The sequence below is a fragment of the Clarias gariepinus genome, chromosome 12 (genome assembly GCF_024256425.1).
Source record: "Clarias gariepinus isolate MV-2021 ecotype Netherlands chromosome 12, CGAR_prim_01v2, whole genome shotgun sequence".
NCBI lineage: Eukaryota > Metazoa > Chordata > Actinopteri > Siluriformes > Clariidae > Clarias > Clarias gariepinus.
The window spans coordinates 25,211,367-25,238,311 of record NC_071111.1 but is presented as its reverse complement, the minus strand read 5'-3'; the positions used below and the strand labels follow the sequence as shown (position 1 = coordinate 25,238,311).

Genomic DNA, 26,945 nt, shown 5'->3' with positions numbered 1-26,945 from the left:
AACTATCTCTCCTCTCTTGACCAATCACAAGGTATAACTAACACTAACCAAAACATTAACAATATTTAGTGACATTAGTCTACAGAGATTATAACAGGAAGTGAGGAGCTGTGTAGACTCACCCTATGGGAGAAATATACTTAGTCTTATCTGTGTGTACACACATGCATGATTCCATTAGTGTCAGATCCAGGCAGACATTGGCAACTAACGCCCTCAATGACTTCCAGCGGCTGTGCAGCTTTCCGGCTGGGAAGGGGGACCTTAATGTGGAGCACAGCAGCCTTTTTATCTTCGGCAGCAGAATCACGCTGGCTCTAAGCGAGAGTGAATGTGCTGCAGGAGCTTGTGCAGTCCTCTCGCGGCTGTCCTTATGGTGGAGATCGAACAGCTGCATTCAGTACTTATCTTCGAAGTCACTGGGGTTCATGACATCAGCGCAAGCGCATTTCACTATTTGCATTTTAAGCATCTGCCGCACGAGTCTACTCTGTATGGCGTTTTTTATATCATGGAGAAAGCCCGAGATCCATTATGGGTGATAACCCCCCAGCTGTGCCCTTACTAGCCTACCTAGTGAGCCTACAGAGTGAGCCTACAGAGTGAGCGAGGAGCGACAAAAGATTTAGGCGCATGCTATCACTGGCGCACACCGTGACACACCGCAAGTGCATTTCAGACCTGTGGAAAAAACTGCTACAATATATAATATCTTACTTTTTCTCTTTTTCATCTGTTTTCTGGAGGGTCCAAGTTTCCTCGCTGCTCTCATATATTCTTTTTGCTCACGGCTCCTACATGCCTGTTGCATTTCACATAATATTGCATGTTTTTGTTGAATTTTCTATTAATGAGGTTCATCAGCCCCTGAGTGTTCTTATGAATATAAATAGTGATATATTGTTTTTGACCCAGAGTTCTGTGCTACACACCTGCTTCCCTACGTGGAGCTGCTGGAGAGCATGTAGGTGATTAGGCTGGTGTGTAAGGTACGCACTATTTATTATTGTTGTTGTTGAATATTTCAAATGTCAGTTGTAACAGCTGAAATAAATACAGTCACATGCATCTGTTGTTTCACTTTGACACTGGAAAAGGTCAGCATGTGATAAACCCACTGGCTTCCAATAAACCCATCAAAATCAGAGATGACTTTACCTCAGACTTTCCACTTTACTGTGAGGATTCTCCAGTACAGCAGAGAGAGTCTTTACTCCTGAGTCTCCTAGTGTACTGTAGGACAGATCCAGTGTTTTCACAGTCAGATGCAGTTCTGTCAGATTGGAGGTTTCTGAGTTGAGTGCTGAGACCAGAGCTGACCAACTTTTCACTCCAACTTCATCACACCTGATACTGAAGGAAATAAAATAATACATAATGAAATAAAGTTAGTGCAAATTATCAAACAATTCCTCAAATCTTTCACTGCAGCTTGTTATTTCATAAATACTAAAAGTACAAACACCAGAAAATATTCACAGAGGGACACTAGACCTAAACATGCATACGGTGCAAAATAATTGAACATTCAAATATTTCCATCAGTCATCATGCCTCGCTTAAGCTCAGGATGGAGCTTAAAAATGTCTATATTTATAAAAAGGGATTTATAAAAAAATGGTGACACAGTGGTGTCTGTTCCTAGCACTATAAATAAATATAAAAATTTTATTTAGGAATCAGACTGATTGTAGCAAAAATCTTATCCATGCAGTGTTATGAACTGGCATCAAAATACAATAAAATACAGTACAAAGTCATACACGTTCAATAACAGCAGCATGGATTTAATTGGGGTTGTGTGTGTGTGTGTGTGTGTGTGTGTGTGTGCAGGGAGCATTTCTGCCTTTTTTTCTGCATATTTGTCACACTTACATAATTGAGATTATCAAACAAATGTTTATATTTCATAAAGATAACCTGAAATAAATGCAGTGTTTAAATAATGATTTTAATTATTAAAGGGAAAAAAGTTGTTCTAACCCACCTGGCCCTGTGTGAAAACGTAACTGCCCCTGCCATTGCTAAATCATCAAAGAACTGTGATCAATTAAACTGTTTCTGAAAGCTAAGTTAAGTTTCACTTGCCACAGCCTGACACACACACACACACACACACACATACACACATACATATACACACATACATATACACACACACATATGCGTGCGCGCACACACACACCCTTTGACAGCTCTGAGGTCTTGCCCATGGTGATGAGGTTTGAATGTAAGACAGAGATAAGGAGTTGTTAGAACACCTTCCTAAATTAATGTGTCCCACCGGAGCACATAACCAGTCTGTGGGAGACAGAATTACTGTTGGTTGGTAGAGGATCAAATATTTATACTAATTTACACTGAAATTCGACTCAATTTATACCATTTTTGTAGTAACATTTTTATGTAATATTCGGTCTACTGTATATCCTTTAAAATACACCTGATGATAAAAATATAGACAGTTCATTACTTTGGAAACTTTTGGGTAAACTTTCAAAATCTACAGGGGATCAAATAATTATTTTCGAGTCACAATATCGCTCCCTCTACCACCACCCCAGGTCAAATTTGCAATTTCACATGGCCATGTCTTTGTCCTCTTGTCACAGGACAATTTACGCTTGAAGCAGTAGAGCAGTATGTGTGTGTGTGTGTGTGTGTGTGTGTGTGTGTGTGTGTGTGTGTGTGTGTGTGTGTGTGAGAAAGGCGTCCAGCACAGTAGTCCTCACATACAGTACACAGCACATGCACAAACACTTTACTTTTTTTAAAGGTTAAGTTAAGGTTGCAGGTTAATTTGTTTTATTTTTACTTTATATTTTGTATAACTTTTTTTATGGTTGTGGAACGAATAATTAGAGTTTTCATTATTTCTTATGGAGGAAATTCGTTTTGATTTACATGTGTTTTGATAATCCAAGGTTCCACTGTATTCTAATTTTCTGAAATACTGGATTTTGGGTTTTCATTATCTATAAGCCAGGAAATGTACAGTTGACTTTATTGCAGGGGTTGAAGCATACAGTATATAATGTGGGAAATGAACGAGGGAGTTAGTTGCTTCATGGATCGGCTCTGTCTGTTATTGATCAATAATAAAGGCCGAAATTGTCTGGAAACAAAACCAGAGACTCAAGAGTGTTTTATACAACACTCGCAGTCTCCGCTCTAATTCATTCCAAAGGTGTTTCATCAGGTTGAGGTCAGGACTCAAGGACTTGATTTGTGCACTGGTGCCCGGTTATGTTGGAACCCAGAAGGGACCATCCCCAAACTGTACCCACAAAATTGGGAACATGAAATTGTCCAAATTGTCTGCTGAAGCATTAAGAGCTCCTTTGTAAGGCGCTGAACCCAACGACTAAAAAACAACCCCACACCTGTTCCAACATGACTGCGCACCAGTGCACAAAGTAAGATCCATAAAGGCTCATCCAAGAGTGTGGAAGAACCTGATTGGCCTGCACAGAGCCCTGACCTCAACCTCATAGAATACTACTGGAATGAATTAGAGCGGAGACTACGAGACAGGCCTTCTCGTCCAACATCTGATCACACAAAAGCACTTTTAGAAGAATAGTAAAAAAAAAATCCCATAAACACACTCCTAAACCTTGTTGAAAGTCTTCCCAGAAGAGTTGAAGCTGTTATAGCTCCCATGGGTGGGACAACATCACATTAAACCCTATGGATTAAGAATTGGATGTTTCTCAAGTTCACGTGCATGTGAAGGCAGACGAGTAAATACTTTTGGCAGTATATTGTATTTGTGGAAATGTTCAAAGTTTCTCAATCTCCAACACTGTAACAGTAGAACAGTTATATTCAGCTTGACTTACGTTGCTTTTCTGGAGGCTGCAATCACAGGCATCAGCTTCAGAAGAACATCATCTGTTATCTTATCTGGACTGAAATATTTATTCAGGTCAAATTCCTCCAGCTCCTGTGCTGATGTCAGTAACACAAACACCAAAGCAGACCACTGTGATGAAGAGAGTTTATTTTGTTTTCCAGATTTCAGGTAGCGTTGGATTTCCTCCACTACAGAATTCTCACCCAGTTCATTCAGACAGTGGAACAGATTGATGGATTTCTCTGTAGGAAGATATTCACTGATCTTCCACTTAATGTACTGAACTGTTTCCTCTGTGCTCTGGGAGCTACTTCCTGTCTGTGTTACTAAGACCTGTAAGAGTTTCTGATTGGACTCCAGTGAGAGACCCAGGAGAAAGCGAAGGAAAAGATCCAGATGTCCAGTCTGACTTTTTAAAGCTTCAACTACAGCAGACTTGTGGAAATCTAAAACTGTAATTTCTTCCTTCATCTGTTTTAATGCTCGACTCTTTTCAAGAACATTTTTATTGTCTATCCTGAACATCAGGTGCACATACAGAGCTGCGAGGTGTTCCTGAATGCTCAGATGAACAAAGCAGTACACTTTACTCTGGTGAAGCCCAAACTCCTCTCTGAAGATCTGCGTACACACACCTGAGTACACTGCTGCTTCTCTCACATCAATGCCACACTCTCTCAGGTCTTCCTCATAGAAGATCAGGTTCCCTTTCTCCAGCTGCTCAAAAGCCAGTTGTCCCAGTTTAAGAAGCATTTCTTCATCACTCTTCTGCTTCTTTGAGTACTTTTCTCTTATGATGTTTATCTGAATGATGAGGAAGTGTGTGTACATTTCAGTCAGAGTCTTGGGGATCTCTCCACTCTCTGCTTCACACAACATTCTCTCTAAAACAGCGGCTGAAATCCAGCAGAAGACTGGGATGTGACACATGATGTAGAGGCTTCTTAATGACTTCAGGTGTGTGATGATGTTATTGGCCAGGCTCTGATCACTGATCCTCTTCCTGAAGTACTCCTCCTTCTGTGGGTCATTGAACCCTCGTACCTCTGTGACTCAATGGACACACTCAGAGGGGATTTGATCAGCTGACGCAGGTCGGGAGGTGATCCAGATGAGAGCAGAGGGAAGCAGATTCCCTTTGATCAGGTTTATTAGCAGCACAGGCACTGATACAGATTTAGTTACATCACACACACTCACTGTGTTCTGGAAATCTAGAGGAAAACGACACTCGTCCAATCCATCAAAAATAAACAGAACTTTTTCCAAACTGAACATTTCTGTTTCTTTTGTTTCTTTAAAACAGACATGAAGGAGCTCCATCAGACTCAGTTTCTGGTCCTCCATCAAATTCAGCTCTCTAAAAGGAAGTGGAAATATGAGGTGGACGTCCTGATTTGCTTTCCCTTCAGCCCAGTCCACAATGAACTTCTGCACAGAGACAGTTTTTCCGATGCCAGCGACTCCCTTTGTCAGCACAGATCTGATGGGTTCGTCTTGTTCAGATAAGGGCTTAAAGATGTCGTTGCATTTGATTGATGTTTCCTCTGTTGTTGTTCTCCTGGACGCTGCTTCGATCTGCCTCACCTCATGTTCATTATTGACTTCTTCACTGTCTCCCTCTGTGATATAGAGCTCTGTGTAGATCTCATTCAGGAGTGTTTGGGTTCCCATGTTTATTATCACTCCATTCAAGAACTGAAACTTATTCACCAGATTTAATTTGAACTTTTTTTGGAATTCATTTACAGCAGCAGATTCTGGGTTGTGCCTGTGAAATGGTGAAGTAGAATGTGGTGAGACATGGGGTCCAATAATTAATTTTTAAGATCTATTTTGTCCGACCATTTTCACTGATAGCTCTTTATAATGTTCTCACTATGTGTTTATTTTATTCTATAGTTTTCTACAATCTAATCACTCTGTAGTTAATAACAGTAGTGTATCAGTGTCACAGTCATGTTGTTGGATTTGATCTTACCCTGTATCTGTGATGATGTTCTTTCCTGTTTTGTCTCCTGCCTTCTGTAGATCACTGTGAACAAAAATTGTTGTGATAATTTTACTATAAACATCAGCCTTGAAGGCATAGTTTAGGAGTTTTCGAGTCAGAATGAATTCAGAATTGAGGTGCATATAAGTACATTACAATAGGTCATTATACATTTTTCTGCTCTGCACACTGCTCAGGACGTTTGTCACCCAGATAGTGAGTTAAGTGTAAATAAAGTAGGGCTAAATTCCACAACCCTCATTCCGTGCAAAAATGCATTTCAAAGTTCAGCTGAGACTTGTATGAAACTCGTTAATTTTATCTTGCTACATGGACAGATAATTTCACTTGTTTTAAGAACTTCACTCAACACTAGTTTAATTATCTGTCCAGGAAGAAAGAAATTTTTAAATGATAAGAAATCTTTATTTAATTTAAATGTATTTTCTTTTAGTTCCTTAGTGTTTTTATGTAATTCTAATAATTATGGTGAAAAAACGTGTTTAATTTTTTGTTGCTCAAAATATGCATCAAAACTGCTGATGTGCAACACCCGCCAGTAGTAATGGGAAGTTTGGATTATTTTAGTGACTCGATTCTTTGAATCTCATTCATCAAAATTAACGAATCTTTTTTTAAGTTAATTAGTTCTCTAGATGTAGATCTTTTGATCAGAAATAAAATAAAATGTTACATTTTTAATAAACAGACCCCCAACACGTCTACATACACAAATGTTGGCTATAGTTCCAGTAATGAATATATTACAATGCAGGCCATATTATGATAAACAGAATGAGCAGCTCACCTCTCATATCTTCTGGTCCGAAATGTTTCTAAACCTACAGTTTCGCGATGCTTTATGCGAGCGCACCCAGTAGAAAATGAATGAATCACTCTGCAAGACTATTTGTTTTTCTGAGTCACGTTAAAGACTCATTCCAAAAGAATAAATCGTTCATGAATGACCCATTACTACCCGGTGGCACACCTTATTGATCTTTTCAACCCAGATTTCATTCAGGTTGACAGCTGACTGTACGCTCCAATACACGTGATGAAAGGATGACAGCACACGAACACAGACGGCATTTTTGTTTTGCTGCAGGTGGATAATTTAAGTTCAGATTTTTATTTTATAAATACGAGGAGGACTCAAATAGACATTGAGTATTTTATTTGAAAATAACCTTCAACCCAGTCTCCATTTCTTTTTCTAAATTTAAAATATTTTTGTTGCATGCAGAAATAAAATTTAGTTTTCTCTGTAGCAGTTTATTGATTTCATAAATGCAACACACTATAACAGAATAAAGGTAAAAAACGATATACAGTATACAGTATTATCTTCATTTTAGATGTTAAAAGGGTTTTGTGGCTCCCAGTGTTTTCTTTTCTATGGAAACTGGTCCAAATGGCTCTCTGTGTATTTAAGGTTGCCGACCCCTGATCTAGGTAAATTTCCCTTCAACTGTGACTTCAGCAGTGACATTAACAGTAAGGAGACGTTACCTGTGTAGAGGTGAGGAGACTCCAGCTTTAAACACAATAGGACGATCAATAGACCAATCACTCTTCATGGAGACACAGCTGGGCGCTGCTGATTCTGATCTCTCTCCCTGGAGTTTACTGTACAACATTATTTGAAGTTGTTAATTTAATGAGAGATAAATTTTACTTGCAGTGAACGAAATCAATTTTATGGTGACTGTTATTTTGTCAATAATAGTGAAACACTTTACTGTTTACGATTTTAAATGACTTATTTCATATATGCTCAGTTAGTAATTTGAATATGAATATTTAATGACTGAAATGCCAAGGTATGGTAGGTTACCGATTTTTAGAGGGTGGGGACACATTATCAGTGTCCAGATCAGGAGTCTCCATCTTTGAATATTAGTAAAGTATACACAAACTAGCAGTTGAGATCCTGAAGTGTCTGATCTCAGTGAATTACACTCCTGAAAAACACAAAAACAAGTTTGTAGTTAAACTTCCACACAATCATTTTCACATCTTTGACCTAAAGAACAATGGCCTAAAAAAAATAATCTGTGCTACAAAATTGAGTAATCGGCCTGGACACCGATAAAGAGATATATATATAGAGAGAGAGATAGATGGATGGATGGATGGATGGATGGATGGAGAGTACTTTATTAACCCCAAAAGGAAATTGCAGCGTTACAGTATCCAGTTCACATATTATACAACAAGTGAGCAACAAGCAAGAATTGCAGTGAGGAAAAAGGAAAAGTTAAAAACCACTTCTATGTACACAAGCATAATGATTGTACAGGTGTGATCAAAACTGTACATAAGTAGTAATAGAGAGAATGAACCAGCAAGAATATAAACAGCAAATACAAATAAAATAGAGGATGCAATAAATGAAGGACGTGACTATACTGCAAAGAAGACAATAAAAAATGTAGAAGGAAATTTTTTTAAATATTCTTATATTGTGAGTCTTCTAAAACTTGGCTTAACTCTACTAAACTCAACGTGACAAAAACACAATGAATCATGTCCTGCTGTTGGACACCCAGAAGGTGTTATGAAGGCTGGAGATAAGAAAGTCTGGCCCTAGGTGAAAAAGTAATTGCCACTAAACTCAATAATTGGTTGTGCCACCCTTAACATGCTTTACTTTGTCAGACAGGTTTTATTTACATGATTTCTTGATTTAACAAGTCTGGCAGTAATCAGGCCTGGGTGTGGCAAGAGAAATTGAACTCAGCTTTCCAAAAATTACATATCATTTATGATTTAGCATAAACTTGCACCTCTAGGGTCCGAGTTCGATTCCCGGCCAGGCTTAATTCCTGTCTCTGTGTGCATGGAGTTTGTATGTTCTCCCCGTGCTTGGTGGGTTTCCTACGGGTACTCCGGTTTCCTCCCACAGTCCAAAGACATGTAGGTTAGGTTGATTGGCGTTCACAAATTGCCTGTAGTGTGTGAATGAGTGTGTGAGTGAGTGTATGTGTGTGCCCCACAATGGATTGGCACCCTGTTCAGGGTGTACCCCGCCTTATGCCATAAGCCTCCTGGGACAGGCTCCAGGCCCCCGCGACCCTGAATACAGGATAAAGCTGTATAGAAGATGAGTGAGTGACACATTCCATACAAACTTAATTCTTTTGATTGTGTAAAGCTGCTTTGCGACAATGACAACTGTTAAAAGCGCTATACAAATAAAACTGAATTAAATGTAAGCTTTAAAATCAGTTTTAAAATGTGGGGGCTACATGTCCTGCAGAGGGCGCACTTTTATATTAAATATCATTACTTTTTAAATGTATTTCTATTATTAATAGTAATATTTATTTTTACTTACATTTAATTTGTTCTTGGAGGCAATATTAAACAAAACCATTGCAGTCAGATGTACAGTGTTGTTCCAGAATTACAGTACAGCTGATTTTCATTATAATCTTTAATTATTAAAACTACTGTAAATACAACACATTATGCCGCTGTCAGGGGAAACCGCTAGAGGGCGCCTTGCAACTATCGACTCTGTTTCATGTTTTGTGTTTTTTTTTTTTTTTTTTACAGTTAATTTCCCAGAATACACTGCACTTGGGTCACGCATCTGTTGTTTAGTTTCATGAAAAGTTTGTTTGTCACCCGATTATTTTGTTCAGGTTGTTGGTGTTTGTTTATAATTAAACGTCAGTAACTTACAGACGTAATTCAGATTTCCTACATCTGTGTTTTACACGAGTTTTAGTCAAGTAGGCTTTTATTGTCATTCCAGCCATATACAGTTCAGTACTTTCCTTGATATAAGAACGTTGTATTTTAACTTTTCCAACACTCCCAGAAACTGAAGTCGCAGCTGAAACACTTTGACTTTCGATGGCTGTGTTCCATTCCCAAGTGTACTTCAGAGGGTGCTCCCTGCATTCCCTCCGTTTGCAGGGCATATCAGTTAAAGGAACTTATGGTAAACACCTGATATCTGTCGCTGCTGCTGTGGAAATGTCACACTACGGATATTAAATATTTATTGAAACAAAAGCGTACACCATTTTAAAACATATACTATTGAAACGTTAAAAATATTTTATTAATTTACAAGATGCACAAAGATTTTTTTTTTTTACAGATTGCTAGCCTGTATAATACAAAAAATGTCTTGATTATATAAAAATTTAAATGAATGCGTCCTATTGTGTCCTCTTTAATAATGATAAATACAGTAAATATACAATAAATACAGTAAATCCTTTCTTAAATTCTTTGTTTTTATGACCTATGGGAAAATTTCACTCCCTTTTCCGGTGAAGTGAAGACCCGTTGTTCACTTGTTCCCTACACCGTTCACGGTTCTTTTTGAACTAAACAGTTTCTCTCCCTGCGGTTTGGAATCACACTTAACATGGCTGAACAGCCTGTGTAGTGCACTTCGCAGGGAACTTATGGTCGATCGGAACACACCCCTATCGAGGAAGGTTTGTTCGTCACCCGTTTATTTTGTTCAAGATTATTTGTGTTAATTATTAAACGTCTTAACCTTCCTCTTGTGTTAGGGTCAGCACCGACCCGTTTTACTTTTTAAATGTATAAAACTAAAACCTAATTTTGTTTCTTGCATCAAGGCTTTTTGACTTTGTCAGGAATCTGTATTTAATTAAAATAAAACAAACAAAAAAACATTTGTACTAAATTATAAAATGCTATGGTCAAAATTATTACCTTTGTGTTGTTGGTTTGAAAGTGAAATTCACAATAAATAAAAATTCTACAGAAAAACTGACAAAGAGAAAGAGTTACATATGCTGAGGTTCTTGGGCATTTCAGGAAGGATCATCCAAAAAAAAAAAAACTACTTCTGGCATAATATCTTTGGCTGTGGTTTGGAGTTTGGAGATTTTTTTACATTATTTTAATCATATCTGTACAGAGCTTGTGGACTTGATGTGTAAGGTTTTCTGATATGTCTCTCTATAACTTACATCTTAATGTCTTTTCTTCTTCTGGGGTATGAGACGTACTGTATGTGACAGGGCACCGAGCCAAAAGCTTAAATATGCTCTTTGCTGATAACTAACCAAGAACTTCAGACACATCATGCGTACATGTTTGTCCCTCTCTCCCAGTATAAGTGTATGGAGGTGCGGCGGATGCATCATGCAATAACTGTTTGTCTTTTAACTTGTATTAAACTCAACAATTTGGAGGCTCATCTGCAATTTTTCTTTAGGGAAATTAATTTAGCTATTTATTTAAATTGATTTGATAATTTGCTATTTTTCTTCCTTTGTCAGGAAAGTTTCAAGCATCACTGTATTTTAATGAAATTTAATTAGGTGTTATATGGAGTTTAAAAAATAACTTTCTTATGTAAATTAGCTTTTTTGTCCCAGTCATATTTTAAACAAGCTTTCATGCGGATTTCATTCTATAAGGAAGGTAAATTAAAAGTTTAGCGTTTTCTTTTCTTCAGCCAATCAAGCTTTGTTCACGTCTTAGAGTTAATTAATTCTGTGGTATTTAAAAAAAAATACCTCCACCATGGTTTAAATATATTTGTTCTGTCCTGCGTCACATTTTAATTTGAGTTCCTAAAATAAAATGGCTGTGGCAAATGTGTGTGATTGTGAAAAATTTGGTTTAAAATCTTCTTCTTTGTCTTTCGGCTGTTCCCTTTCAGGGGTCGCCACAGCGAATCATCTGCCTCCATCTAACCCTATCCTCTGCATCCTCTTCTCTCACACCAACTAACTTCATGTCCTCTCTCACTGCATCCATAAATCTCCTCTTTGGTCTTCCTCTAGACCTCCTGCCTGGCAGTTCCAACCTCAGCATCCTTCTACCGATATATTCACAATCTCTCCTCTGAACATGCCCAAACCACCTCAATCTGGCCTCTCTGACTTTATCTCCAAAACATCTAACATGGGTTGTCCCTCTGATAAACTCATTCTTAATCCTATCCATCCTTGTCACTCCCAAAGAGAACCTCAACATCTTCAGCTCTGCTACCTCCAACTCTGCCTCCTGTCTTTTCTTCAGCGCCACTGTCTCTAAGCCGTAGAGCATCGCTGGTCTCACCACTGTCCTGTACACCTTTCCTTTCATTCTCGCTGATACTCTTTTATCGCACAACACACCTGACACTTTTCTCCATCCATTCCAACCTGCCTGTACCCGCCTCTTCACCTCCTTTCCACACTCTCCGTTGCTCTGGACCTCTTGCTGCGGCTAACCTTCATTCCTCTGCTTTCCAGAGCATACCTCCACCTCTCCAAATTTTCCTCCACCTGTTCCCTGCTCTCGCTACAGAGCACAATGTCATCTGCAAACATCATAGTCCATGGGGACTCCGGTCTTACCTCATCTGTCATCCTGTCCATCACCAGAGCAAACAAAAAGGGGCTTAGAGCCGATCCTTGATGCAGACCCACCTCCACCTTAAACTCTTCTGTCACACCTACAGCACATCTTACCACTGTCTTACAGCTCTCATACATGTCCTGCACCACTCTAACATACTTCTCTGCCACTCCAGACTTCCTCACACAACACCACAGCTCCTCTCTTGGCACCCTGTCATACGCTTTCTCTAAATCTAAAAAGACACAATGCAACTCCCTGTTACCTTCTCTGTACTTCTCCGCCAGCATCCTCAAAGCAAATACTGCATCTGATGTACTCTTTCTAGGCATAAAACCATATTGCTGCTCACAAATGCTCACCTCTGCCCTTAACCTAGCTTCCACTACTCTTTCCCACAGCTTCATTGTCTGGCTCATTAGCTTTATACCTCTATAATTGCCACAGCTTTGCACATCTCCCTTGTTCTTAAAAATTGGCACCAATACACTTCTCCTCCATTTCATTAAATTTGGTTTAAAATATTTTTTTAATTTAATGGTAGCTCTTTCCTTAGCACAAAACAAAAGAGAGCTCTGCCCCAACCTTCAGGGGTTGAGCTAGTGGAATTTGGGAAGGTTGAGTACCCTGTGAAAGGTATTTTTAGAAAATGGACAAAGAGGACGAGGAAGTAATGAGTCGGCCTTACCGGTTTCAATGAATCAGTCCGGGAGCATGATGATAGAAAATGTCTGTCCTGTAAATCTGTCCTGATGGTGAATAATCCTAACTTCAGGAAATCCTCAACAAAACCGAGTTCACAGTCCAAGAAAGTAGAAACCTTTGACAGAATGGCTTCCAAGATTTCTCTCGCAAACTTAGTTTGCAGTCTTAAGTGCAGGTTAAAATTTGCAGTCTAAGTAAACATCCGCGCGCGCGCGCGCGTGTGTGTGTGTGTGTGTAAGAAAGATAACACATGTGCCACACCCTTCTCCCCTATGTGTTCAATGATTCGTTCCACAACCCAAAAATATTCATATAAAAATGATTAATAGAAAATTTGAAGTAAAAATAAAACTAATTAACCTTTTCTTCATTTTCTTATGGAGAAGATTTAAAGGACAACTAATTAACCTTTTCTTTATTTCTTATGGAGAAGATTTAAAGGTGCAGAGATGACATTTCACTATGAGATTCATTTTCTTAAGTGCGTTGTGGTTTTTGGCCACATGATGAAAGAGCTGGGAAAGGAGACAGATTTAGTCAAGTGAATTGGTGTGCTTTATATTGTATATTTGAGTCTAAGGTGTATAGGACTTATTTCGTCCCTGATTTATAAACGAATTCTTATTCGAAAACTTATGAACATGCTCGTGGAATGGAACTCATTTGTAATTAGGGAACTACCTGTACCTAGGAATGTATTCTGGCAAGAGACTGAAAAAAAAATGCATATAAGGAAAATTAAAGAGACATGTAAGAATAACAATAACATAGTAGGATGACTAACAGGACAGATGTGGGGAGCTAACAGAGCCATATTAACATGCATATATTGTGCACTCATGAGAGCTACCATAGAGTATGGCTGCATAGTATTCATGTCTGCAGCAGATTCTAACCTAAAACAGATCGGCATAATGCAATCTCAAACCCAGCATGTTGTGGGGTCCTTAAAACATCCCCCAGTAGCAAACAGGTAGAAGTGGGAGAAATGCCATTAATAATCAGAAGAGTAAAGATAATGCTGGCATACTGGATATATATATATATATACAAAATGAAGCATAATTTTATTATTTTGTTATTAGTAGTGTTAATATTATTTTATTGTTTACTCTTTTTCAGCTATGTTACAACCTCCAAAATGCTAAGAGTTAAAACTGCCAACGCTCACACACTTTATTTAAGACTCATAAACTCTCTGCTCTCATACATTCTCTTCGTTTCACAGCTCTTGCATGACTGTTGCATTTCACATAACTTTGCGTGCAATCTGTTTTATTCTTTTTTAATCTGATTTGATTGGTCTTCTGAATATAAAAATACTGATATTTTATTTTTGCCCTACTAAATACATGCTTCCCTTAATTTAGCTGCTGGAGAGCATGTACAGTAGGTGATTTGGCTGGTATGTAAGTTAGTTCTGATTTCTTTTTTTTTTTGAGTAAATATTTCAAATGTCAGTTGTACACACTATGCAGGTGGTATCTGTTAGACAAAATGGCTGGGCATGCGGCGTGGGGACATCATGTGTGTGTAAAATTTCCAGAACTTCATTCCAAGCTGTAGTTAGATAGCCGTACTGTGTTAAATACCAGGTAAAATATTAAGGTCATAACAAACAGTCCAATGGTACAGATGTGACCATTAAGACTGCGCGTGTTTTCCCGCGAGATGCCGCAATTTGGCGCATGGCGTGCCGCGACTTGCCGCAAGCAACATTTAGGAATTTAAATAAATGTGTTGTGCTTCACTGAATATCCGCCAGATGGCGCATGGAAGGACTTTATGAAAGACATGGCATTGCCTCAGTTTAAATGGTCTTAAATTAAACTTTAATTAATCTTATTTCAAACGTAAAAATGTGTCGCCATCATCAGAAGACATGAATGAACAATATATTATATTATATATTATAATTTTTATATATATGTATAACACACATCCCAGATAGCACACACACGTCGCAGAGACGTCTATGCAACGTCGTCTTTTTTCATCCGGCAGATGTCTGGCAGAGGGCGTTTGCTCATCTGGCAGACGTTGCCGAGACGTCCGTGTCTGATGTTAGAACGACGTTTGGCCTACGTATTTAAGATGTAAATAAATTAAAACGACCCTGATCCGCTTTTTAGATGATGTTAATCAGATGTTTTTACATCTGCCAAAGGTCTGATTCATGTCGGATAGACGTCGTTTTATTAAAACACCCCCCTCCCATTATTTTAATTAAATACCCTCGGCACGTCTATAATATGGAACTTCAAAGTGTTCAAAATTAAATAAATAAATAGGACATGACGAAATAAATAACTCTATGAATAAATAAGACACATACATGTAATATGAGAATGATATTGTGAAATAATGGAACATATTTAGAAAAAAAGCTTATTATTGTGAAACATATTCCACTCTGCAAATTATTTTTTCCCAAAAACAGAGATTATTGCAGAGGCATTTTATTTAATTCACGCTGTTTTTATTTCAAAATGTCATTTTTTCAAAGTCAGTTTTTATTTCAAAATCCCGTTTTTCACGATGGCCTATTTATTTCATAATACGACTTTTCAGCAGAATGAGTCGTTCTGTCAATCAAGAGCGATAGGGCGGAGTCAGCTGTGTGATTGGTTGCTCCTTTATTTAGATGTAAGTAATAGCGCATGAAGTATCGAGTTAGGTCTAATGGTGCAATACGTATTCTATGCAGTAGGTGGCAGTACAGTGTCTACTGGTAAATTATCCCTCTCTATCTGATCTGCTAAAATGACCAGAACTGGCTGAAGTTCACACCAATCCGCCATCTTCCATGACTTTTGACTTAGCACACAACTTACTAGAATTAAAATATAACTCAATACAGAAATAAATGCTTTTTAAGCTTCCAACAACAGTTTGGTGAAGAACAATACATTTTCCAGCACGATGGAGCACCGTGCCATGAGGCAAAAGTGATAACTAAGTGGCTCGGGGACCAATACGTTGAAATTTTGGGTCCATGGCCTGGAAACTCCCCAGATTTTAATCCCATTGAGAATTTGTGGTCCATCCTCAGGAGGCGGGTGGACAAACAAAAACCCACTAATTCTGACAAACTCTAAGAAGTGATTATGAAAGAATGGGTTGCTATCAGTCAGGATTTGGCCCAGAAGTTGATTGAGAGCATGCCCAGTCGAATTGCAGATGTCCTGAAAAAGAAGGGCCAACACTGCAAATACTGACCATGTAATTGTCGATAAAAGCCTTTGAAACGTATGAAGTGCTTGTAATTATATTTCAGTACATCACAGAAACAACTGAAACAAAGATCAAAAAGCAGTTTAGCAGCAAACTTTGTGAAAACTAATATTTGTGTCATTCTCAAAAATTTTGGCCACGACTGTATATTATTTAAAGTATCACTGAACATACACTACCGTTCAAAAGTTTGGGGTCACTAACTCCATGATGGTTCCTGATTTTTATTTCTTTGTACATTGTAAAGGAATGCCGAAGGCATCCAAAAAATGCATTAATCTCCTTTGAACAGTTAATGGTGAGATGTTTCTGCTACTTTTGCTCTGTAAAGACTTCATAACGCCTCTAATCTGAGGTGCTGTTAATTGGTCATTTTTCAGGCTGATAACTCTAAATGAACTTCTCGTCTGCGGCAGAGGTAGGTTTTGGTCTTGCCCTTCCACGGCCTTTCATGAGAGCCACTCATCTATCTGCGTAAAAAAGAGATACAATATTATAGTTTCCGTCATTTTTAAAATAAATTTACGTATTGACTGGGCCGGGCCACATTGACCAGCGGCCAACCGGGAGAACGCCCGGGGCTCCAGACGGCCAGTCCGCCACTGACTAGCTTGTTGTTGCTAGCTGTAGCGGCGGTCCGCGGAGCAGGTATTCAGGGAAACTAATCGATGTTAAAGGATCAGCCAATAGGCGCGCAGGTCCAACCCACTGGCGCTGATTGACAGAACGACTCATTCTGCTGAAAAGTCGCATTATGGGGCATCGTGAAAAACAGGATTTTGAAATAAAAACTGACTTTGAAAAAATGACATTTTAAAATAAAAACAGCATGAATTAAATAAAATGCCTCTGCAATAATCTCTGTTATTGGGAAAAAATAAATCGCAGAGTGCAATATGTTTCACAATAATAAGCTTTTTTCAAAATATATTCCATTATTTCACAATATCATTCTCATATTACATGTATGTGTCTTATTTATTCATAGTTATTTATTTCATCATGTCCTATTTATTTATTTAATTTTGAACACTTTGGAGTTCCATAGTAAAGCAGTTCATGGTAAGCAGCAATAAACAAATGTCAGGTATGTAATGTTCACTTATGTCTTCAGTTGAACAGGAACTGCTCTTTAAGAGTGGCACAAAGATGTATTACTGTGTATGGGGTGTAAGAGTGGACTTTTACAAACATAACACCCTTTTTCATTGTATTTTGCACGGCCATATTTATGCCATAAATGTGCCTCCTGTGTATGAGATCATCTGTGTCCCTCTTCACTCAATCCTGGACATTTTCTTTGTGAGTGAGTTGGTGATGTTTAGGGTGTAAGAGTGAGTTTTTTTTTTTCCTGTCAGTTAACTATATTCTAAATAAACTACAAACAAAAAAATAGATGTTTAGTTTGCCCTCAAAGTATTTTCTTGTATCACTTCCCTCTGTCACATATCTGACTGAAAGACTCATTATGCAGCTCATTATACGAGTCTTTGTCGTCTCTGGTGTGAATTACAGCATTATTCATGATCATTCACGCCTCCTCGCATGAGGCTTTTTTAAACAAAAAGTGTTTTACAAAAATGTAAATGAACATATTGTTTTCTGTGAATAAGTGAACAGGATGATTGTCACATCATTTTGAAGCAAAAACTATTGACTACAAGATCCAGTTCACAAAAGTCTTGTACACAAATTTTATGAATGATGTCACCTTATTTTAGTGACTTATTTTTTTGCTGCTCAGTTCGCGTGCGTCACTCGTATAGTCAACATCCGTGCACGCGTGTAACGTTTACTATAACACTGTGACCACCAGAGGTGGGTGAAGTAGCCAAAAAATTACTCAAGTAATAGTAGCTGTAATTTAATATAAAGTAGATGTAAAAAGCAGTCATCCAAAATATTAATCAAGTAAGGGTAAAAAAGTATTAGGTGAAATGATACTCAAGTTACTTAAGTACTGAGTAACTGTTTCAATCGCAATTTCCACATTTTTTTTTTTTTTTTTTTTTAGAAATTATACAAACCGGATTCCAAAAAAGTTGGGACACTATACAAATCGTGAATAAAAACTTAATGCAATGATGTGGACGTGCCAACTTCTAATATTTTATTCAGAATAGAACATAAATCACGGAACAAAAGTTTAAACTGAGAAAATGTATCATTTTAAGGGAAAAATATGTTGATTCAAAATTTCATGGTGTCAACAAATCCCAAAAAATTTGGGACAAGAAGCAATAAGAGGCTGGAAAAAGTAAATTTAAGCATAACGAGGAGCTGGAAGACCAATTAACACTAATTAGGTCAATTGGCAACATGATTGGGTATAAAAAGAGCTTCTCAGAGTGGCAGTGTCTCTCAGAAGCCAAGATGGGTAGATGATCACCAATTCCCACAATGTTGCTGCACAGGGCACAGCACCTGTCTATGCTGTGCCCTTGATCAAAGCGCTTAATCCTCAACTGCTCAGATTAATAATGAGATAAATAGAAGTCGCTGTGGATAAGGACATCTGACAAATGAAATAAATGTAAATGTAAACCTGTGGACTCAGTGACAAACTGATGAGGACAACAAGAATACAATAAATGGAATCTGAATGTTATTTTTGGAATTTGTGTCACACCATTTGAAACTGAATTTCATAATTACATTTCAAACAGAGGCCTTGAAACTGACAATATTTTAAAATTCAAAAAGTGTACAGTTTAAAGACATTTGTTTGAATTTTAACTGAATTCCATAAAATTCAGCTTCAATTTCAAGGTCAAATAAATTTTTACGATAGTATGATACAAATGTAAAGTAACGTTTAACTTCAGATTTTTTCTGTTTAATTTCTAAATTCTCCACAACAATCTCCACAACGCCTTTTGGAGTTCATTACTCAATGAGAATAGTGTACTGTACCTAACAGTAATTTAACATAAGATAATTGAACCTTAAGGACCTCTGATGTTGTTGTCTATAAACATATTAAAGGTCCACCACATGTCTTTACTCTCCAGGTAAAAATACACACTGAAGGTAGAAATGATGTTCCACCATGTCCTGTATTCTCTCCTTACTGGGAGCAGCTTTCAGTTTCTTCTTACCTGATGTGAGAGTTTTGAGCATTTTTACTTTTCCCTGGAAAAAGTGTGTTAACCCCCTGTCTCCTTCCTCTTTCAGTCAGATGTAAAAACCGTTTTGTTGATGTTTCTGTGTTGTGTGATTCAGTGGCGGCTGCTAGCTTTTGAAACAGGGGAGGCTCATATTAGGTCTTCATCATAAAATTCATTATGTTCTTTGCGCTTTTTATGCCTTTTGTATGCCCTGTCAAAGTAACCCAGATCCCCAAAACCAACGATTGACCAGGAGGCATGGCCAATAGTACATTTTCTGTCACAGCACTTCCAGTCAGCCAGTTCACCTTGTCATACTAGGAGAGCTGAAAAGACCTGTTATTTTTTCCTGATTTTTGCACCAGATCAATCTTGAGCATTGGTCTGCCCTGCCGTTTAATTCTGAGTCTTTTCGCATAAGAAAGACTACTAAATGGTTTTGCCAAAAGCAGGTCAACAATATTAGCACCGTCTGCGTCTGCCATTATGCACAGCTTGCTAGCTGGCTAGTTTCCCCTTCCACGAGCTACTTTAATTATATGAACGAACTAACTTTACAATGCTGAAACAAGGAGCAAAGTCAAGAACACTATAATACGTTTTTTTTATTATTTAAAGAATGATTTGTACAAACAAAAATGGTTTATATCACCAGCAAACAATAGAGTGCAGCAGTTCTTCGTACCACTTCACCTGCAAATTCGCATGGGACTAAACTGGAATCTCTGTAGCGCTGATGTATACTTAAGACATGCTGTCAATCAAAAATGGGGTTCCGCCCTTTAAACAGCTCCTCCAATCATCATGCAGCATCCCAGCGTCCTGGCCCGCGGGACATAATCGCAGTGTTTATCCAATGACCGTCTAGTTTCAAAGCACTGAAAAAAAAAAACGTTTAAAGCGGCCGCATTAAAGTCAATGGACGCTGGGCTTCAACGGGGAAATGCACTGTGACGCTACGGGAATGTATGAGAAGAAAATCAAGTCAGCCGACCTGCTATATCTAACTGATTCTGAACGAACTCATCTTTGAAATGAACGTTTTCTAACGCATTTTTAGTCAATAAAATGTTAATACAATGGTACATAATTTGACCATTAATTTTGTGACTATAGGGGAAGCTGAGCTTCCCTTGCAGTCTTAAAGAAATCGCCACTGGTGTGATTCCTCCTGTCTTTTACCCCTCATGCTCACTGTAGTGTTTTGTGTTCTGTCGGTTGCCAGTAGTTGTATTTTTCCTCTTGTTGGTGTGTATCAGAGCAGACATTAGGGACAGGGTTACTGTTAGCGGTATTGTCTGTAGGGATGTGGTGTTTTATACTGGCGGTGTTTTCTGTGTCTGCGTTGTGTTTATCAGCGCTGAGTGCAGTGTTTCTATCTGTGGTGTCAGTGTGTTCAGGACGGACCTTTTGTGAGTTCTGACTGCGGTGTGTCGTTGCTCTGGGGGTCGGTGAGGCCCGCTGCAGTCTCCGTCTCCCCGGTGTCCTCCTGCTGTCTGTCCCTGCGGCGCTGCTGCCGTATCCCGTCCGAGTCGTCCCCTGAGCTCCCCGTCTGCACAGCTCCATGAGGACAGCGCAGACTTTTATGTCCAACATCATCACACTCAAAGCACCTCAGCCGCTCCGTGGTGGCAAAGATAGTGTAACTACTGTCCCCGTCCTTACACTTAAAATTCACATTCAATGTCCTCTCCTGGTTGTTTAAAATCATCACGCTGTTTCATGCTGGAGCTCTTACACCTGAGCGCGATAGCTCTCATAGTGCTGACGAACCTCCCGAAGCGGGCCAGCTCCCTAATGATCTGTTCATCCTTAATGAACGGGGGCACGTTAGAGATCACCACTCGTGTTGCAGGGGCAGATAGAGGGGTAATTTGGACCATGACGCCTTTTACTCGGTGGTGGTTTTTTCTTAGTCAGAAAAAAACACCACCGCTTTGTTCATCCGGGAGACAGAGTAGATATTTCCGTATCCCACCTGCTCTCACACCACTAGCAGCACCTCCTCCACCTGTACTCCGTCCTCCGACACACACCTGACACCATGTTGGAGAGACAGTGTCTCTCTACCGGTCTCAGACGACATAAAAGTCATAATATTCACTAATAAAAATAAAAAAAAGTGGGGGAAAAACAAGCAGTCTTTTTTCTAGTTTTTAACTAATTGATAGAAAATATATTTAATATGAAAAGTTTATAATTTTTTTTAAAGTCAATGATTTTTAAAGAAATCTCTCATTGTGAACATACATAATTTTGAAATGTAATTTCTCAAGGAAATAAAAATGGGGAAAAAACATCATCTAATAACAACAATTGTTCTTTTGAAGTGCATGAATGTACAAAACATTTACTACAAGCTTTCAGGCTATTAATATATACAGTGGGTACAGCGGTACTTTGATTTAGAAATGATGAGTCGACATAAAAACGTCTAGACACCCCTTTACCATTTCTTTTTGATTGTTTTTTTTACCCTTTAATGTCTTACAGCAATCAATGACATTAATGAAAAAAGTGTTAACCAGTTTTAATCAAACTACTTAACTCAAAATTCATTATTATACGTCTGTCATCAAGGATGTGGTTCTGATTAACAAAAAAAGAGTCACTGGTTCTGTATGATTTCTTGACATCATCTCGTTCCATCTGACTAAAGAGTTTATAAAGCATGTGTCTTAACTTATGCTTTGAAAAAAAGTTAAAATAAATCCCCACAGATAAGTGTTTCCACACGCTGTGTAAGTGTGTGTGCAAGCGTACTCACTGTGGATGTGTGTGTGTGTGTGTGTGTGTGTGTGTGTGTGTGTGTGTGTGTGTGTGTGTGTGTGTGTGTGTGTCTGTGTGTGTGTACACAGTGTACGTAAAGCTAAAGTAAAATGAGAGGAGGAATGACTTCATGCCCCCTTCCCCCTCTCCTATTTGATACAAGAAACCTCCCTCATGACACTGTGGCACAAACTAATGTAATCACTGCTGTAAAGAAAAAAATTAAACAAAGGAACCTGAATTCTACCTTTAAAAAGAATCGCGACAGGACAGTTAAAAAGTGTGTGTGTGTGTGTGTGAAGGCAAAAGGAGCAGGGGGGAAAGACGCTGTCCAATGACGTGCGCACACACACACAGTCAGTGCAGGCTGACAGAGAGAGAGAGAGAAAATGGATCTAACCTCTCTAATGAGACTTTTGAAAGGACGACTTACTTACACACACACACACACACACACACGAACACAAAATTAACGATGCTTTAAAAAAAAACACGATTATTATACGAGTGAGAGACGAGCACTAAGACCAAGCAGGAGAGACGATTACCCACAATTCCACAGCGCATGTGAAAGAAAAAACATGGTGATCAAAACAAAAAGCGCATGTGTGCTACATGATACTCGATAAAACTTTATACTCTTAAATCAAGGCACGCTTGTTTTTCAAGTCAAAATTCATAAAAAAAATCCAAGTTTAATAAACCCATGTCTGGACATTTGAACTTATTTTAAACTTGTTGTATGAGAAGATCACTTACTCACTCACCATCTATACCGCTTTATCCTGTAGGGCACAAGGTGGGGTACAACCTGGACAGGGTGCCAATCAATCACAGGGCACACACACACACACACACACACACACACACACACACACAAACTCATTTACACACTACAGGCAATTTGGGAACACCAGTTATTCTAACCTGCCTGTCTTTGAACTGTGGGAGAAAACCCACCTAGCACATGTAAACTGCATACACACAGAGAGAGACGGGAATCGAACCCGGACCTTTTAGGTCAATTTTTAGGTCAAATAATGTTTAGGTCAAAATTACGTGAACATTATCTTTGTAGTATTTAGTCGTTATATGAAGTGAGACACAACTTTTTTGTAGCGATTGTTCCACTTTTAACCTTTGACTCACCTTGACTGGAACAGAACACCATCACCACCTCACTGATTCACTACAACACTACTTTAGCTCCAGGCTTTCCACGTTAGTGCTTCAGACCATAAGCCTGATGCTCGGTGAGACGGAGAAAGGAGCTGCTCGCTTTAGCGCACTAACGTCCAAGCAGTGAGTAAACTCAGATATGACTGGAGCCTGTGACTGTAGTGTATATTTATACAGTATGTTACTGTATCAGGAGCCTTTAATGTGTTGCAGGGGAAGCGTGACTGCAGACTTGCTCTTGGCTTTGGTGTGTGTGATCCTGAGCTAAAGCCTTACAACTGCAATTCTACATCTCACACAGAGGTAAGACACAACACTCTTATCTGTCTTGTTTGTGTTATTGCTGTACTGGATATAGTTTCAATAAGAATGAATCATCTGTGTCTGGACATAACCAGTGACTAGCAATATAAACCATAAGTAACACTAATAACACAAACTATACAATATTTCATTTCTAAAACCTTACGGTGCAGTAGATTCTCATTCTCTGGCATTAGACATAGAAAAAAGTCAGTCGTGCTCTTACACATTTACAGACTCCTCATTTATAATGACGTTATTGTATATATTCAGGTCCATAAGTATTTGGACAGCGACTCCATGGTGGTCAGTTTGTCTCTGTACACCAGGACAATGGATTTGAAATGAAGCACTCAAGATGTGATCGCAAACAAATGAATGTATGTCACTGGCCCAATATTTATGGTCCTGGCTGCATAACCTCAGTACAGAATTTGTTCACTCATGCACATTTATAGCCTTATAGTTTCTTTAAGGTGAGTCTCATGCAGGATGTAGGACACTTTCTGACTGTCCTGGGTTTTTCAAACACTTAAATCCCACCCTTTCTTTGTAAATCTCTTTAGAATCAAAACTAGCTCTTCAGTAGATGGTAAGATTCACTAAGTTGTGCTCTGTCTGTGTTTAGCTCCTGTTTATGGTTTATCAGGCCCAGCGTGTGGTTCTGGTTCTGTCATTTCTGGTAAATCCATAATAATTGATATCAAATCCATGAGAATGTGATTCCTTTGGGAAAAGTAGATTAAATACTAGAGTTGATCCATGTCTATGTTGTGATGTTGAAACAGTCAGAGTCTCCCTTGAGCCCGTCTCAGGCTGTCCTCCTGTACCAGCGGTGCCACTTGCTCCTGACCTGCATGCAGCACAACCCCTGTGTGAACACCTCCATTATTACAGAACTTAAAGAAGAGTTCAGGTGAGAGAGTCTGTTGTGGACGACTGGGTTTTATAAGACGGTGTACAAGCCGAGACAAACAAATGAGCTACTAGTATCAGATTTAGATCATCAGATAACCAATGAGATCCAATCCTTCTCCAAAAGAGTTCGACTGATCCAAATGATCGTTCATTTACTGCAGTATTTTAATAATCTGATTATCAGAAAAATCACAGTTAACACAATTCACATTCATCTCAAAATAAGTGCAGTTACAGAAAGGTGACGCATTAAATGTAAAGATGTAGTTGTAGTTGATGTAGTTGGCTGCATTTGTCCCTCCCATTCAATACAGAGTTATTCTAACTGTTTATCTTTATTCTATAATCAAACTTTGCTATTCTTATAGGAGTGCTGTCTTACAGGATGACTGTAATGAGGACATGAGTATAAAAATAATCTAAATCATATGCTGTCAAATCAGCAGTTCTTCTTGTGTTGGAGATTTTGGATGGACGTCTTAAGCAGTGTCTCTGTCACCATTAAAACAGCCGATGTTTTGTAAAATGATGTTTGTTTAAGTTGCAGCTCAGTTCCAGAGACGTGTAGAATCGATGCCTTGATGTCATGAAGCTTTTCTGATGGATCATAATGACCCCACATACAACATACTACATCCTATATCCTATAATTTCTCACATGTAATATAAAATCCCACTTGAGTTTACAGCTGTTGGAATTTCCACAAACCACCAGACGTCACTCTGCTTCTTGTTTTAACTCTCAGTTCATGATAACAATCACCATCATGATAATGATTAATTTATGAGAATATGATTATAAGGGTCACTGAGTAATGACTTCTAACCTTTTACATACTGTTTCTTTTTTAAGGTATTATGTGAGACAGTCCGGTCTGGAGGACAAGCGTCCCCTTCACTGTCCCATTAGTAGACCAGCACAGCATCTCCTCTCCCAGCTGCTCAGCCTGGTGATCACGAGGACTGTTTACAGCCATCTGTCTCTCACATGTTAGTACAAATATTTATTTTTATCTTATTAACTGATGACCATGGATATATATAGAACTGGTGTATTATGTACTTTGTCCAGTTGTGGAGATAAAGTCCAGTATACTGTGTGAAGGACAAGGAGGAACATTTATCATGAGGATCCTGTAACCAGGATAAGCAGCAAAACCAAATGTCATTTGTATTTATAAAGGATGTTTCTTATTTGCTTTGTTTGTGTAAACATTTACATTAATTATATGCTTTTCATGACTCTATGATCATTTGCTAAAGTTTATAATCATTCATGTATTGCTTTATATTTACTGTATGAGTGACGTTATTTTTGGGTCGGCATGGTGGCTTAGTAGTTAGCTCTGTCGCCTTACACCTTCAGGTTCTGATTCCCACTTCATGTCTGTGCGCATGGACTGTGCATGTTCTCCCTGTGCTTGGTGGGTTTCCTCCCACAATCCATGCGTATGTCTTTGTGCCCTGTGATGGATTGGGCCCCATCCAGGGTGAAGCTTAAGTCCAAAGGCCACATATAAAAGGGTCATTAAAAGTCGTCTCTTAACTGACATTCTAGGTGTTTAAAAAGCTTATGTGACACACACGCTAGTAAACACAATAATTACTTTGTTTACCGCCCACCAAACAGACAGACAGACACACACACAAGTGGAGAAAAGAGGAGAAAGAACCAGAAGGCCAGGAGGTGATCGGGACCGTTCCAGGTGCTCCTAGTGACACGGACAGCAGTGAAGGGAGCAGAAAGTGTGAAGTGGATCCACTCCAGCCACTGCAAACATGTTCCAGAACCTGTGAACCTGGGAGAAGAGAACACAGAGGTGCTAACCCCTCCTGCTAGCCCCAACAGACCCACGTCCACACGCAAAGTGGATAAACAAGCTGTAGTGATATGAACCACACAGAACCACAACTCTCCTGTCAACTTTACTGTCTGTTAAAGGAAGAAGTGGCGTTACATCTAATGTGATATTTTTACATCGAAAATGTTGGCAAAGTAAATTACATTTAACTAATGAATATTTTTTAAGTGTATTATAATATTATTTTGTTACAAAATATAAAACATCTTGAAAAGAACTGTTACAAATATATTGCTACAAAGTTTGTTACATTTTTAAGTAATTTTAAGCAGAAATAATGACATGTACAAGATTATTTTTTTAACGTATTTGATTAAATTATAGACACTATAGCTCAATCCCAACTCTATTTTCTACCCCTTCCCCTAATTCCTTGAAATGAAGTGGAAAAGGGGAAGGGGTAAAAAATTTTCCCTAAGAAATGGGACACCACTACAACACTGTTATACGTCATCATACGTATCCGTTCATTTACATGTACACATACAGTATGGCTGTAAGCAAAACAAACAATGTGTTATTAAATGCTCGGCAAACTGCCGTGCTACTGAACTTTCATATTTGTTTGTAGCATGCAGTAAAGTGTATATGACAAAAATATATTTTTGTAATATCGCGCAATCGGTGCTATCCACTAGCAAACTTTTTTTTTTGCAAATGTTTCTTTACAGAAC

General features: G+C 38.5%; 2 protein-coding genes across 2 annotated transcripts in view; one reads left to right on the top strand and one right to left on the bottom strand.

Moving 5' to 3' along the window:
- The window catches only part of LOC128533810 (NLR family CARD domain-containing protein 3-like), a 144,465-nt gene extending 131,357 nt beyond the window's left edge, over nucleotides 1–13,108 (bottom strand). The window contains exons 1-4 of the mRNA XM_053508071.1: nucleotides 12,883–13,108; nucleotides 7,687–7,813; nucleotides 7,362–7,478; nucleotides 5,838–5,891 (exon numbers count right to left, since the gene is read on the bottom strand). Of these exons, the coding sequence (XP_053364046.1) occupies nucleotides 5,838–5,891; nucleotides 7,362–7,478; nucleotides 7,687–7,739 (224 nt within the window). The 5' untranslated portion in view covers nucleotides 7,740–7,813; nucleotides 12,883–13,108. The remainder of the gene's footprint in view (nucleotides 1–5,837; nucleotides 5,892–7,361; nucleotides 7,479–7,686; nucleotides 7,814–12,882) is intronic.
- Nucleotides 13,109–24,096: 10,988 nt separating this feature from the next.
- On the top strand, nucleotides 24,097–25,404 carry LOC128534116 (uncharacterized protein C12orf56 homolog). Its single transcript, XM_053508418.1, has 3 exons — nucleotides 24,097–24,173; nucleotides 24,280–24,407; nucleotides 25,263–25,404. Exons 1-3 carry the CDS (start codon nucleotides 24,129–24,131, stop codon nucleotides 25,402–25,404), a joined length of 315 nt encoding a protein of 104 aa, XP_053364393.1. The 5' UTR covers nucleotides 24,097–24,128.
- Nucleotides 25,405–26,945: the final 1,541 nt, after the last annotated feature.

Excerpts from the sequence above, each read along its gene's own strand:
- LOC128534116 (XM_053508418.1), top strand. The coding sequence starts at position 24,129 with ATGGTTTATCAGGCCCAGCGTGTGGTTCTGGTTCTGTCATTTCTG. Across the intron at positions 24,174-24,279 it reads TTCTGGTTCTGTCATTTCTG|TCAGAGTCTCCCTTGAGCCC; the intron begins GTAAATCCATAA and ends ATGTTGAAACAG. Across the intron at positions 24,408-25,262 it reads GAACTTAAAGAAGAGTTCAG|GTATTATGTGAGACAGTCCG; the intron begins GTGAGAGAGTCT and ends TTCTTTTTTAAG.